This window comes from Strix uralensis, chromosome 7, assembly GCF_047716275.1.
Source record: "Strix uralensis isolate ZFMK-TIS-50842 chromosome 7, bStrUra1, whole genome shotgun sequence".
Taxonomy (NCBI): Eukaryota; Metazoa; Chordata; class Aves; order Strigiformes; family Strigidae; genus Strix; species Strix uralensis.
The window spans coordinates 8,084,424-8,100,340 of record NC_133978.1 but is presented as its reverse complement, the minus strand read 5'-3'; the positions used below and the strand labels follow the sequence as shown (position 1 = coordinate 8,100,340).

Below are 15,917 nucleotides of genomic sequence, written 5' to 3'. Positions count from 1 at the left end.
AACTTTTTCCGAAATGTCTGTGTTTAGATTTCATTGCTATTCAGCTGTGACTGGCAAGACGCCTGCTCTATTTGTTAAAACTTGTTAAACATGCTCATGAATATTTGTACAGAATTAGTTCAGTGCAGATGAGATGCTTGGGCAAAACAACCACCACAATACCAGAGACCTAAAATAGACATGATTTTTAAACAGTATGAAAGAGGAGACTCTGAAAATCTTTATTTTGGCATGTTAAACCTCTCTTCAGTTTGTCATTCCAAAAAGCTGAGCGTGACTGCTCCATCCAAGCAAATGGAGACAATGCATGTGTTCCTGATTTTTGTACCCTGTTTTTCAAGAGTTGACTGCTGCCTCCAGCAGGTGAAAAGATTATCCCTTCAGCATGAGCTGGTGGAGCACGCTATAGGATTTCAGGAACGGAATCCTATTAGTGGGATCAGTTTTGATGGGAAGGAGACACAATTTCATCCTTTTTTTTTTTTTTTTTTTTAAGGAGCAGGCATGCTTATTCTGACATATCGGATCTCAAATTAGGAATTGAGAATGTGGAAGGTTAAACACAACAGGAGGTCCAAAGAAAGAAAGCTTCTGTTCACTGACGTGTCCAAGCACAAGATGCTACGATGTCTGCTTATGCCAACTTTAGGAGGGTGGTAAAATTGCTTGGAAACTCTCTGGAATATTTTCAAGATCAAGTGTGGGAAAGAGCGGTTTTCTCCAAGGGCTGTCAAAGGAATTGGGGATTAGTATTAAAAGACTAGTTGGCTGTGTAGGGGAGGCTGGAGCAGCCAGCCAGCCAGGTCAGTCTACTGAAATTTGACATAGATTTAAACCTGCTCCACTGTAGTTACATTGAAATGTAATTGGCAGGAGTCATGGCTTGTAGCTTACATTCCTTTACTGATATTTTTAGCTGGTACTAGTTAGCCACTGTTCATGTAAAATATGGTGTTTCAAAACCTGCTAAATAGCATACATTAGCAAAACAAATTGTGTTACTTAAATTAACATGACAGAAAACAAATCTTTGTAAAATCCTGATTTCAGGAGACTTAGGGATGCAATATGGTCGAGGTTGACTTTTACAGTCTACTAATAAAAATTCTCTTTGGGATATAAAAGAATCGGGAACAAGATGCCTTTAATGATAGGGCAGTTGTTGGAGTTCTTTCAGCTCAATAGTGTATGGATTTGTGGAAATTCTATCCACAACACCAAGTTCTACTGATAAATCTTGTATTTTGGTGCATCTGCTTTCCAGATCCTCTGAGATGCAGGTTACTTGTACGTTCCAATTTTTGCCAACACATAAATTCTGACTTCTCAAGCTACTAGTGAAAACTGGTTTCTATATCACCACGTGTGGGATGGCTGCTAATTAAGCTGTGATATGCACTGTCATTTTTTTGAACAAATTTTGAACAAATATGGTTCATTTGTGAAGTATTATTTGGTAGTAATAATAATGATATATTTTGAGGGCTGTGTTTCTGCATGTCTTTTAGTCATACTGAATCTGCTGCCTTTCTGCTGGTTGAATATTATTCTAACGGCCTTGCTCAGACTTCCCCTTCTTCCCACTCGGGGCATGGCAGTGGGAGGCCGTATCTTGCAGCCAGCTGTGGCACACAGCCAGTATCGCTGTGAGCAGCTCAGCTCCCCGGCAATATTGCTTTCATCCCTCCTCCCTGCCCAGCATGCTGCAGAGGTCATTCATGGGACAGCAGTCTCTTTCCAGGTTGAGAGGGATCAGAAGTCGTTCCCTGTCAGCCCGGATCGGATCAGGGGGAGAACAGCTGGGAATGTGGGTGCTGCACACGGCAGCTCTGTAGCCACAAAGCTCTAAGCAGCCCTGTGGATGCAGAGTCCATTGAGAACTTGTCCAGTGCAGGCCAAGCAGCTTTATTCAGTGATCCTGACCACTGAGGGGGCTGCAAGTCCCATTTAAACAACAACAGAAAAGAGTCCCTGAGGCAGACATATACTGTGTGGTGTCTGTTTACTGCAGCTTCCCTGGGTTAAGTATATAAACTATAAAAAATACATGTTCAATAACAAAATAGAGAGTGGCATTTCACATATGAGGGTCAGCTGATGAGATGGCGTACAAAAAGCTTACCAGAGTCTGAGTGGTCTCAAAAGGAGTCCCTTAAGTAGGCTATGTTTATCAAAAACTAGATTTAGAAACCTATTACAACTTCAGTGTTTCAGATTGGTCACTGGTAATGAATGTGGTCTCTGAAAAGAGTTTAATATGTTTTAAGAGCTACTATTGAATAAATAAGCAAACTCGTGCTTTAAGACTTGTGTTTTGTTTAAGACCACACAAACTTCACAGTTCATCTCTCTTCAAGGTTCACTTACATAGAAATTTGATCACTGAAGTTCTGTGCTTTTTTTGCTTACACTGTAATTGTAAATGTGTGTGTCTCAATCTTTTGTGGTATAATTTAGTTGGCAGCAGCTGGGCTGGATGCAGCCTACTGTATTTCTTCCTTACTAGTAGGAACTGTTGAAATAATGGGACACTAGTGCAGGCGTGGCAACTGCACTGCCACCTTCTTGTGTGCAGCATCTTGGGGTGTGTGTATGGCTGGGGAGAGGTGATGGCTGCTGCCATACCTGTAGCATGAGTGTGGAAGTAGGAGAACCCCCTTCACTCCACCTGCAATTGCATTGCTCTGCCTTCTGTTTTGCAGGCAAAATCTTGCTTTCGAGCTGTGGCTAGTAATTCTCTGAACTTTCAAACAAGATATCAAAGCTCTTAATGCATTAATATTCTAAAATGTGAATGTTATGTTCACGTTTCCTGCAGTAGAGGGTATTTCTTCTCCCATTTCCAGCAGTAGGAGGGTATTTAATATTTTTCAGCCAGACTTTCATTCTGAGTTGATAGTAATCCAGATCCTCACATTGTTTTGGCAGAAAGCAATTACCTGCTTCTTTTGGGCATGGGGGGTGGAACAATCTTCCTAAATATTAAGTACTGTATGAGCACAGTGATGTGGGTTGTTTTTTCCTTTATAATTAAAAAACCCACACAAAACGCCTTGAAATTTGTCCTCCAATTAGTCCATGCAGTGGTGTGAAGTAGAAATCGATCTTGATATGGCTAGACTGGATCTTCCTAGGGGTGAGATGTAGACAACATTCAGGCAGGAGACTGGGGGGACTGTAGGGAGTACCTGCATAGGATCAGTGTAATTTGTGACTGTGACTCTGCAGTACAGCAGTGGTTGTGCAGCCCCCATTCCTACTGTGACTCTTAGGCATGTGTGCTCCATCTCTTATTTGTATATGTATCCTTTCAAACTTCTTAATATTTGCTGTGTGTAACTTGAGTAAAACTTTCCATCCTGGCAAGTCGTTTTGGAATGAAGGGCCCATTGTATGAATCCCTTATGTCCTCCCTGAATGAGGCAGTGCTCCACAGGAGCTCTAGCCTCGTTGACCGTGCAGTTTGGTTAAGGGCACAATGTTACTTTATGGCACATAGTTGACTTTTTTCCCCTTCGAAAAACAAAATTCTGTATCCGTGAGCTGCACTGAAAATTAAGTCTGAATGTTCCCAGCTTGGATCTAGTCCTCTATCTCAACAGTGGAATTGGAAATACAGGCTTGTAATGTGAGTTCTTCTTAGCATGTTTTATTATAATCTTAATTACATTATCTTGTCCAATTTGCAAGTGTCTTTTTGTAGTGTGTCTCATAATGAATGAACTCACTGTGCAACTGTTACGCAAATGTGTCTTCCTACACTTTTGCTTCTGGCCAAATCCAGCTTCTGTCACTATTCTATAGTAGACTCTGTCCACACTTAGGGAGTGGAGTTGTACTGAATTTATATGGATTCTGCTGAGAACCAACTGGGTCCGTTCTACACATTCATTGGTGTGCAGTGATTGACACCTGAGTCCAGTTGTGTCTCTTCAAGCAGCGGACACAGCCTGATCAAGAGTCTTACTGTGTTATAGCAGATACCGTTAGCTGTTACTTGTCAAAAGAAACAGTCCTGTCTCTCCAGTTCTCTGGTGTCCTAGCAGCTGACTGTAAGTTCTCACGCATAGCTGGTTCCTGATTTGGCTTACTGTGCAAATGCTTTTCAATGAAAGAAGTGGAGTAGTGGAAGGACAGGATTCCTGCCTTAAGGCAGGACAGACCTGCCTTAAATAAGCCATTTTAGGGGATAAAATTAACTTCAGAATTTCTACAGTAGTTTATACACAGACTGTACAGTGTAGTGCATTTTAACTCAAAGGCAAGCTGTAGTTGTGTTCTTGAGAAATGTTAGTCATCCTACATGTATGTAGGAAGAATGAGAAAAGTAAAGGCTTCTAACTTCTCTCATAAGAAACCCTTTCTTTGTTTTTGTTTAGTGGCAATGTATGAATGGTGGTGTAAGAGTTAAAAGAGAGTTAAAATAGGTTCTTCTTGCCTGTGTAGCACACTGTTTTAGTTTTATATGCTGTACTAATGACTAGTCATTAGAAAATGAGTATTAGGTTTAAGCCACTTCCCTTCTCCCCCCCCACCCCCTTTGGTGGCCATGCAAGCTTAAGGAGTATCACTCTACTGTCTCTTCACTTTACATGGCTATTTTTAACATGGAATAATTTAGTGTGCTGGTCTACCATCTGCAAACAGTTGTTGCTATGAGAGTGAGAACAAATGGCTTTGGCCAGTGGTGCAAGAACTGCTGTTGCGGAGAAAGGTGTGTGGAATTGTACCCAGATTTCTGCTACTGCTAGCTAGCATAATGCTCACATTTTACTTAAGAGCTTCATTTTTAAGAACGAAACCAAATCTGGAGCCCTTGCTTTGAAGTGGGATTCGTGCACAGGCTTGTCAACGTTCCTCTGAAATGGTTATTTTTTGCCATGTATGCCAGAGAGGGAAGAATCAAATGTTATTTTAACATCCCATTGAGTAATGTGCTTGTTCTTTTAGCTGCTTATACAATAAATTAATCTTCAGTGCTTTAATAATAACATCATCTGATGTAAAATGAAAGAGCTGTTTGACCCATCTTTCTAAAGGGGAACTTCCTATATGTCCCATGTAGGAAAGATGTAAAGACAATCAGAGAAGGCATACTAATGTTAAAATGTGATCAACTATCTTTACATGTAGCATTAGATTTTGGGTTGGTATTATGGTACTATGTCCATAAAGCTACATGAGTAAGAGAACCTGCTAGCTTGTAGTCCAGACACGACTTCTTTGGTTTGTGGTTTCAAGTTTCTGTCAACTAGAGCTTTTGTAGTGCTGCCAGTGTCTCAGTTACTTGAGTTAATGTTACAGAGTGTATTTTTAACACATATTTCCTTTCTTATGCATATTCAAATTTGTGGAGGATAAAATCTAAAACAGCGGAAATATTTATTTATTGTCAACCACGCTTTTTAAAATGGAAGTGTTAAACCTACACTGTCATGCTACCTAGCGCTGCTACAGAAATACCATGTTTGAAGTGATTTGAGCATTTCTGATGTTTTTTTTCTCCTTTTAAACTCATCCCCTCACCAAAAAAGCCTTTATTTGCTCGGATTAAAGGAGTGAAATGAGACATTTGTAATGAAACTGCTAGCTTATCTGTAAATTATTCATCTCAGAGCAATATACTGTTAAGCTTGGGTAAAAGCAATACTTAAAGCAAACGTAAATCTAACGCATGCTTATGTTCCATGAATTTTCTAGTGCAACAAAGAAGCATGGGCTTAAACGTCTTCACCCATCTCGAACAGCAAAGTTAAACCTCTGCTTTGTTTTCATAGATACTGTTGTTGTATTTCAGAGTCAAGGCGCGATAACTGAGAAACTGAGAAGTTTCAGTATGCATGACTTGACTACTATACAAGGAGATGAGCCAGTAGGACAGAGACCCTATCAGACATTACCAGAAGCAAAAAAGAAAACCAGAGCATCTGCAAGTGAGTCTTCAGGTAAGTATCCATCTATTTGTTTTCTAGCTAAACGAACAACTCACCAAAGATAAAAGTGGGAAGGCAGAAATACATTTACCCCATTTAGAAATGGAAAAGACCTCAAAGAATTCCAGTACACTTGAACAGAGTTTACTTGAGCAAGATATATTATGACAGTTGAGAAATCCTCCCTGAATTATTTTCTTCTTGCAGCCACTAACAGTGTAGTCATACTGTACTCATTACTCCTATCTTTGCCAATTAGCAATGAGAATTCCTTGCCAAAGTAAAGCTTAATTGGAAGTAAAAGAATATGTGAGTAAGTGGTGTTTCTGTGACAAGTGTACAAAAAGTTAAACGTGAGAATTTATGGAAGCTCAATAAATAGGAAGAGAAAATTAATGGAAATAAATTCAGTAGGTCTGTAATAATAGTTCAAAATGTAAAATTGCTTGTGGTGATCAGAATAATGAAGGCATTAAGTTGTTATAATGGACTGATGCACATCAACATTCAAAAGATGGTTTGTGGTGACCAATATATATTATTTTATTATATTATTATTATCATCATCACTTTGCTTTTGAGGCTGTCATGCTTGAAGGAAGGTTTCAGTGGCAGATACCTTTTTAAATGGTAAAGTTACAATGTAAAGTAGTTGATATTTCCCACAAAAGAAATAGCTCTGGTCTATTTCTTTTCACCTAAGCCTGTCATTTCCTCTCATCCCTTCATTTTTGGGGAGGGCTGATGCTTGTGGAGGATGAAGAATTCCAGGAATCACATGGTAGCCCGTGGTGTTTCTAAGGAATAAATGGCCACCTGAATGGCCTGAAGCTGAATTGCTAATTGTGCCCAGAAGGTATCCTGTGCTGGACAGGGGTCACTGGCCGGAGAGAAAGCCCATGGATTCATCAGGGGTTGCATTAGGGATGATGTCACTGCAGCTGTTGTGCAGGGGCTATTCCTCAGTAAGAGAGCATTAGTTATCTATCTGAAATAGCTTGGAAATGCTCAAAATTCCATAAAAAAAATATTTACTTGGGTGTAGTTTATACTATGTAAATAATCACTGATTGTGAGATTCAACTTCACATGTCAAAATGCTTTCTTAGAGATAGTTTAACTTAATTGTTTCGACTCCTGGACCCAAATCTAGTGTACACCTCTTCTGTTTTCTTTGAATTTTCTTCAGCATTAGATTTAAAAAAAAAAACAAACAAAAACCAACCAAACCAAAACAAAAACCCACAAACCACAGGTAAGAGTTAGGAACACTACGTAGCAATATGTCATTGCACTTAGCAGAAGGTTATTTTTTGTGATCTGAGCTGTGCAAATTAGTTAAAAAGACCTAGTTGTAGAAGGACATTGATCATAGGATGATTGAGCTGCCAGTATGCTTGCTGTGAAAACGGTAAATGTGATTTTGATGCATCAGAAGAGGTGTTACAAATAGAGATAAGGGAGTATTGGTGTCACTGCAAACATCCCTAGTGAGAGACTATATGAGCAACAGATGCAATTCAAATCTTCCATATTGAAAAAGATGAATTGTAGTGGAGGCAGAGACATGTTGCCTCTAGAATGGCAGAAGAGGCAAGTCTGCCTTTAAGTAGCTGTGGAGTAGGTGAGTGTGATTCTAATTTTGGGAAAAAAATGACTAAAGGAAAAGAATCTAATTAAGCCTAAATAAAATATTGGTTTAAGATGAAATGTACGTTGATCATCATGAAAGTTGGGTTTGGAGTCTAAAAGGTATTCTGGAGTGTTACCTCTTGTAGGTTCTGGAATGGCCTTATAAAGGGAGAGGTTGGCGAGGGGAAAGAACCAGATACATTTGGAGACCTTATGATACGTCTGTGATGGGGATTCAGGGCTTTTGGACGCCAAGGATCTTTTCAGGACGTGTTTTTAAGCAGTTTGCGCCCTCTAGTGTGAATCTTTGGTAATAATCTTGGTCCTATTTTCGCAGGCTATAAACAACCCTTAATAGTACTTTGACATTGTATCGATCTGAAAGGAACTTGGGCATTAAATATGCCGAGAGGTATGCAAGTGTGAAGAAAGGTCCTGTGAATCACAGAATTATAGAACGGTTTAGGTTGGAAGGGACCTTTTAAAGCTCATGTAGTCTAACCCCTCTCCCATGGGGATTATGGCCAAAAAACCTTAAGTACTTTTCAGGATGACCACTGAGGTTTTTGCCTCAGTGTAAAGCAGAAGATCGTAGCAGACTGATGGTTTAATTTTTGACAATTGAGGAACCACTGCATTACACACCTATGGAACAGAGCGGCTTGTTACTTAAAAATGGCAGAATTATAAGCAACAAGCTCCTGGCAGACTAGATATTTTGCTGTTCTGAAACAGCTGGCAGACTGACTGTATTGTTTAAAAGAATAAAGGATGTGTGTTAAAGATGAAACTCATGGCTTTCTTAGAAATCTAAAAGTTACAGCTACTTCTTAACATCTTAATAAAAGCGTTTTTTAAAGGTTACAAAACTCCACTGGAAAAAAATCCTGGAGATGATAAAACAGATGAAGAGATGGAGGGGACACATTCAGAGGATGAAATGTTTGCTCAGAGAGGCCTTCGAAGAACTCAGAGCATGAAATCTGTGAAAACTATTAAAGGCCGTAAAGAGGCAAGTATAATCTTAGTTAAGTATTGAGTTTGCTTTTAACAGTGTATCCCAACATTTTTAATAATGCAGAAATTATTTTTTTTCTTAATCTTAGAGGGGTTATCAACAATAACTGGGTGGTAGAATACTAAATGGAGGAGGAAGTATGTGATAACAGTATCTAGTCTTGGAGCTTTTGTACTTCCAGGTGTTTAAGGGAAACACATGAATGAAATGAACTAAGCGAGGAAAAAAGGAGAGGAGAGGAAATAGACTCTGTGCTTGTAATGCTAATTCTGGCAACACCCCGCCCAAATTCCAGGAACTACTCACCTTGAAAGGGGTGTAGATAGTGATATTGTCATCGGCATTTGCATATCTTGGTTCTGCAACTTAAACATCTGCTGTTTAATGGATTAAAGAAGATTCAGACTTTTTTAGTTCCCATGGACGTATGGCCTGCTCTGACTTGTTACCCATAAAGAGAAGATCCCGTGTAGGATTCAAAGTGCTTTATATTTGCATGTGTCACAAAATTTAAAGATACTTCTGGATAAATCTCTATGGAATCTCATAAAAGCTTTTGGGTAATTCTGGGAAAACAGTTGAGACTTACCCTTCTTGCCCATTTCTGTTGAAACTATCTCAGTCATAGGTAGATTCTCTTGCTGAAACTGTGGAGTGTTCAAAGCACATTTAGACACTTGCTAGATTGGATTGGTGGAAAGGCAAATAATATTTCTGCCTGAAGTGATCTCAACTCTTAGTGAAGTTGTGTTTTTTTTTTTTTTCCCTCCCTCAGATACGGTATGGATCACTGAAATACAGAGTAAAGAAGAGACCCGCTGTGTACTTCTAAGTGTATTGCACAATGCCTACAAGACAAACTGCTGTATTATAATAACTTGAATTCAGTGTGTCAAGTGTTTAAAGATCTGTGTATGATTCATATAATGAGTATATATGAATAGATATGGTAGGACTTGGTTTTATGAACCTAAACGGTTGGATAAAGTATTACTCTGCTTTTCTGTAATTGCTTATTGTTTTGACTCAAATCTGGACAAGTTATAGTATGACTTTCAGCACTCCTTAAATGGGAGTTAAATGAGTAACAGGAAACAGCCTTTTTCCAGAGGTACCTAACAGACTGAAATGATTACAACTCCAGTTGAATTAGCAGAAGTTGTAAGTGTTTGGAACTTGTGTAAATTGAACTCATAGTGGCCCCACGTTTACATGGAAAGATAGGTATACTTGAAATATTTTTCTGAACTACAATTCCTGAAAAGGCCTTTCTGTAATTTAAAAATGTACAGTTTAAAGTACAATGGAGGATGGTGGGGAAGGAAAAGAAAAGACGAGGTAGGTATGGTAGGTACATCCTTAAGATCATCTTCTTGCATCATATTGCCAAGCTTAACAAACTTATACAATACTAATACGTGCAAACTGGGGGTACATTTAGCACTTTATGCAAAACTGTATAGTTTTGCACACTCTTACTGATTTACAGCTGCACATGTCATTTTAGTGACTTCTTAGGTAGGTTAGACTTATCTTTTGAATGCCAGCAATTCTTGTGCTTCGTGATTTTTTTTTTTTTTTAATTTATCTTGATTGCTTAAGTACACTTAGGATGCTGTAGATAATTGCTACTAACATTTAACAATATTATCAGGTGCCTTTTTATGTATTACAAGGCCGTATGGTTTTTTGTCTGTGTGTGGCGTTTTTTTTGTTTTGTTTTTGTTCTGTTTTGTTTGTGTCTTTCTTCCTCCTTCACCTAGAGAGATGTAACATGATTTTTAGGTCAGTTTTTGGTTAAAATTGTGGTAAGAAAAACTTGTAGCAATTCCAGTGATAGACCTCAGGGATCTGATCAGCCCATCAGCTGTGTATTAGAAGTCATGCTGACATGAAGGCATGTATGATAGATTATTCAGGTCCTGGTTTGGTTTTGCTCTGTGTTCCTTTAAGAATGAATATATAAAAAAGAACATGTATGTGTGTGTATTTTATATCATATGTGGATTCTAAAATTGGCTGTGTAGAACTTTTATTGCTAAAGTTATTACTAAAATATTTACATACAAATAGCTTTTTCTAAAAGTCTAGCTGATTTAGTCAGCTATTTTATAACCTAGAGTCCCATGACATAACTGTTTGCACAGAGATTAATTTTGGAATGTCATTCAAGGCAAGGACTTGTCAAACTGACTTTCTGAGGCCCCCCTTAGTTCTGTTTTCTGCAAATCAGAATTAGGCTGATTTTAGTTTTCTGTGTGACTATTTCTACTGTGGATTCAGGGAGAAAACACCCACTTTCTGTAGACAGTATGTTATTACTTGGCATGGGGAGAGATGGTGTTACTTTTCTTGAAGAGAAAATGGTGTGTGAGCCCTCTTATCTTTGGCCCTTGGAGTCCAGTCATTAGACCTTCCCCCAGGTATGACAGTCATCTGCAAGTCTACTGCAGTGCTTTTCAACATGCTCTTAAGGCTTGGGCCTGCTGCGGTTCTTTTTCTGTGTATTACACCTATAGCGGATTCACTGCTGGGAGGCACTTAATGGCCTGTTAATATATACTGGCATTTGAAGTAGTCTTCTGTAGACTTTGGGCCAGGGTTTGAATTGTAAGGATAAAAATGCAGCTGGTCTGTATTGGTGTTGCGTTACTCACTTGCATTGTAGGCATTTGTAAGCCAAGTGCAAAGCCTTGGTCAAATACCACAGTAGTGATGGTGCAGTGCTTTTAGCATCTCCCAGGAACTGAAATGCTTTAGTAAGACGTTGCAACAGTCCATATGTGATTAAAAGGCCAAAGTTTGTGTTACTTTACTTGAAGATGCAGTTTTGTACCAGACAACAGGAGGGCTGCTCCCTCCGAAATGAGCGTAGTGCCGAAATCCCATCCTCTAATGGAAACTGCGACTTGTCATCTAGCTTTCATAAGGAGCTGTTGTCTGTGGGGGAGGCAGTGGTCACAAAGGCAGCCTCCCCGTGGTATGGTCCGGCACTTGGGCCTCAGGACTGTTTGTGCTTCTCATCCATTTCCCTGAATGTAGGGAACGGGCTACCTGTGTGTTAAGGTATGGAAGACATTAGTGGAAACTGAGGCTTTTGTATTTGCATCTTGCCCCTCTTTGAAAACCAGACTAACCTGCGCCTTAGGTGGAATCTCTAACTCTTACTCTCCAGTTGAACGTCCTCCTTCAGCACTTGCTGCCACATCTTGCTTTAACTCATCATGTTCGTTTTATCAGCAAGCATGACGATAAAATTGTCATCTTTCTACAAATCAGACTCCTGCGTGAAGGAGCAGGGTAAGGCCTTCTTTCAGAATTACCATTCCTGTTACAGGTTCATGTAGATCCTCCTTTGGGGGTTGTGTTCTTTTCACATTTCCAGGGCTAGAGGTCATTTGAGTAGTTTAGGCTCTTGTGGTCAGTAAGTTGCTCTACATGTTACACATTTGAGGCTGTAACTTCTGGCAGACTTAACTTGCTAATTAAGTAGTGACAAAGGCTAAATAAACTCATTTTTCTGAACTATGCATGGATCTAGGAGAGCTGGCAGTCTTATTCGTATTCATTGCTGTTTGCATATAAATGTACTTGTGTTCTCTCAGATACTGTTTTAAGTGATAAACTTCCAGTGTTTTCCTAGCTGTTTTTTTCAGTCTAATATCCTGCTGTAAGATTCTTTTCTTGACAGCTTGATTTTGCTCTTTGGATTCATCCTGAAACTGGGTCACTGTATTATCTTAATTTTTTTTTCCTTGCTGTTTATTGTCAGCTGATGCTTGGCAGGGCGCAATGGCATGATTAGCTTTCATCCCAATAATATGTATTTCACTCTGCTTGTTGAATTTAGTTTAGTTTGGTTTTGAAATATGACACAATCTTTTAAACCTTGTGTACATGGAATTTTCAAACTTTTTTGCCTTAGCAACTGCAAAAGTGATCTGTCTAGCTCTTGCCAGTAAACTTCTTGGAAAAATGTTAAACAAAAATCAAAATTTAACTTAACATTCTTTTTGGTTTTGGAATGTAAAATGTAGTTCATGTCGAATTATATAATCATACGGACAAAGCATTGCCTGAGAACTGACTGACTACCACCAACAGGACTGCTAATATAGTTAAAGAAAAACTTATGTAGAGGTTAAAGGTACTTTAAAAGAGAGTATGTATTTCTTCTTAAATCACCTAAAGTTTCAAGGCTTTCCAAAATATATCTGAACTGACTTGGATTTCTCAGCAAGAGCCCTCTGTACGTTTTGAGATGAGGATTAAATTGATGGCCTCAGTTGCAAATAAATTTAGGCCAGACTCTGATTACAAGGTAATTGCCAATATTAGCTACTTAATGCTAATTGCTTTGCTTTGTGAAAGTAACTGAATATTATCCAAGATACTTTTTGCAAACTACAATGAATTTTAAAATGAACAGAAAATAATTTGATTAAACAGAATGGTGGAGCAAATGCTAGATACATTTAGCACGCTATTCATGACAAAAGATGTGTTTTATTTTTCGTGTAACTTTTATTAATGGGAAGTTGGTATTTTTAAGTATTTTTCTACGAAAATGTGTATGTGCAAAGGCAATACTTTAACATTTTTCAAGAACTTGTATTTTTAAATGCTACAGACCAGAGACTGTCTACATTGAGACTGACATTAGTAGCTTTAAAAAAATGCAATGTAAGCTTTAATTTTTATATTGTAATAATAACTTGCTGTCAACTTGTTTACATATTTGTAGGAGGGAAAGCTTCATTATGCATTGACGTATCTTGATACTATCTTTAATAAACGCTGCTTTGAGCAGGATGCAGTGGATATTTTATTACTTGAATTATGATTAACAAACCAGTCACTATGTACTCTGTATTCTGTTATTTAGTATAATGATTCCAGTACTGAAACAACCTATCTGAATTTTGAAGAGACTTTTAAAACTGTTCAAAGTATGACTAAACTGTCATTGAGGTTTCGCTGTGAAGCCTGATGCTGATTTAGACTTAAATGAAACTTACCCTGCTAAAGGCAACTTGAAAATGCTGTAGTGTTAGTTATTTTGCTTAGACGTTCAGTTCAGAGTAAACTAAAAATAAGATCTTAGTCTCCCAAAAGAGTATTCCCAGGGAATGGTTGGATTTTTAAGTAAAACACTTATTTTTATTGATGCAGCTTTACTGTTGTGTGTGCAAACAAACAGATATTGCTTTGTATTTCCTAGCTGAACAGAGTTCTTCTGGTAACCCAGAGAAGGAGATGCATAGGTTAACTTCCCTTTTTCAAACCTGCCTTTAAGTAAGCTGTTAACACCCCTAGCAAAACCAAGCAAAAAAACCCCTCAGTAACCATATTTTCCGGGCCTTTTTTGCAAGGCTTCCTGACTTACTGCCTCAAAGGAAAGAATTTCTTGGTATGGTTAATTGAGGATAAAGACTTAAAAACTACTATTTATTGCTACTGTCTCCTAAACATTATGAAAATACACTCCAGGAGCACGGACCGTTAAGGGACCTCGCAGTGATTCAAGTCCTAATGTCAGAACAGTTCATACAGTACAAAACCCTTACCTACTGAAGAAATTGTGGATGTCAGAAAACAATGCTGATTTTTCCTTCATTTGTTCAACTAATGTTTAGCAGGTAGCAGGAACATTCATGAATATGGGCTAAAAGCAGTCTCCCTGCTGGTGAGATGTGCTCAGGGAATGAGTAATTATCTGGTGATTCGAAAATAGCGCTGGTATGTATGTCCTAGGCTAAAATGATCAAGATGAAGCAGATGCAGCAATGGTGACAGTTGGGGGGGCTTTTTTTTAATTTTTTTATTTGAGACTGTAAGTGTTGTGTATTTTCCACACTAACGTGGGAAAACAGATGATTGAACATGAGGGGGAACCTAACAGGTTTTGTAAAATCAGTAGACTTCCAAAATTATTTTCATCCTTTCTGTAGATGTATTCAGGAACAAAACAGGAGCCTGTTTTGTTTAAGTCTGCCTGCTTTTGCCAGAGTTCAGCAACAGATTGCTCTGCCTGAATTAGGGTAGGAATCATGAAAGCAGCTGAAACAGAGACTATAAGGACTTCACATACAGCCTAGGATTTCACTCCTGTCTGCTAATGTATGGCAATGACATGGATGAGGAAGCTCAGAAATTATTTAGAAAGTCCCTTTTATCCACGCTGTCACAGTTCCAAGGTAAGCAGCACTTTGACCCTCACTTAGCTCTTCCTGGGCAACGTATCCGCTATGTCGTGTGGCACTCACAGCTTTCTCAGTGAGCTGCGCCATCCCGTCCAGTCTTTCCACTAATTTTAGCTCTCATGGACTAGATACTAAGGAGAAGTCGTCCTAATGTACTGCCTCAAAGGAAAGAATTTCTTGATACGGCCAAATGGGGAGAAAGACTTAAAAATACCCCTAAAGCAAAACAAAAACCCTGCGTGAAGTTAGTGTAATAGCAAAACTGCATCTTCCAGTGTAACACTACGAAAAATGCAAGCATAACCATGTTATAGTCTTGAAGGAATTACACCAAAGAGGCCACTTAGAGTGCTTTTGTCACACTCTTTTTCCTCAGGTCTAATTAGTAATAGTTAGTGTCTCTAGTCTTAATACTAGAATTGCCAATTTAACGGGAGTTTTTCCTGTTGTCCATAGGATGTGGAGCTCTTAGGTGGCACTCCACAAACTGGATGAAAGCCATGGGGTGAACAGAGCATTTATGGTAGTTTAATTTGTTTTATTGAATCAACAAGCAGAACTGACTTGTTCTGTACGTGCCCGAGTACCAGATCTGGCCACAGACAAGACAGTGGCCTGGGATGGGGGCTCCAGAGCAAAATTAACCTTTGGTAGCAGCCTGCGATTACTGAGGCTGGATTAAATCCTGATGAAAAATGCTGCTTCTCTTAAAATCGAGGCTACGGAAGGGGGAGAGCTGCTCCTGTTTTACAACAGCTCTGGAGCAGCTGCTGGGCTGTTCTGCTCTTCCCTGGGGCCTCTCCTGCCGCTCTCCTGCGGGAGCCTTTTCGCTGGAGGGGCGACTGCCGCCCCCTCCCCTCGGACCCCACCTTGCGCAACCTGGCACCTTGGTCGCCCTTTCCTCCTGGAGTAGCGGTGAGGCAGTTCCCCACCACCACCTGCTGGTGCTCCCCGCCCTGCCCAGCTCACGCCGGGCTTCTTCTGGATCACTTGTGGTTTGGGTTTTTTTGGTGGGTTTTTTTGTGTTTGTTTTTTTAATTAGTGGATAATTCCTGCCTGGAGCACGGCCGCTCGGGCACTGCCCGTCTCTCCCCCCCGGGCCTCAGCCCTCAGCCCCGGGGCCGCCGGTGC

At 39.4% G+C, this 15,917-nt stretch overlaps 1 protein-coding gene across 4 annotated transcripts in view; it reads left to right on the top strand.

Moving 5' to 3' along the window:
* REEP3 (receptor accessory protein 3) overlaps positions 1 to 13,395 on the top strand; it is a 60,739-nt gene extending 47,344 nt beyond the window's left edge. For 3 of the 4 annotated variants that reach the window (XM_074874324.1, XM_074874326.1, XM_074874327.1), the window contains 3 exons: positions 5,798 to 5,945; positions 8,414 to 8,577; positions 9,359 to 13,395. In XM_074874324.1, coding sequence (XP_074730425.1) covers positions 5,798 to 5,945; positions 8,414 to 8,577; positions 9,359 to 9,415 — 369 coding nt within the window. In that variant the 3' untranslated portion in view covers positions 9,416 to 13,395. The remainder of the gene's footprint in view (positions 1 to 5,797; positions 5,946 to 8,413; positions 8,578 to 9,358) is intronic. The other variant, XM_074874325.1, reaches the window with a different exon arrangement.
* The last annotated feature ends 2,522 nt before the right edge of the window (positions 13,396 to 15,917 follow it).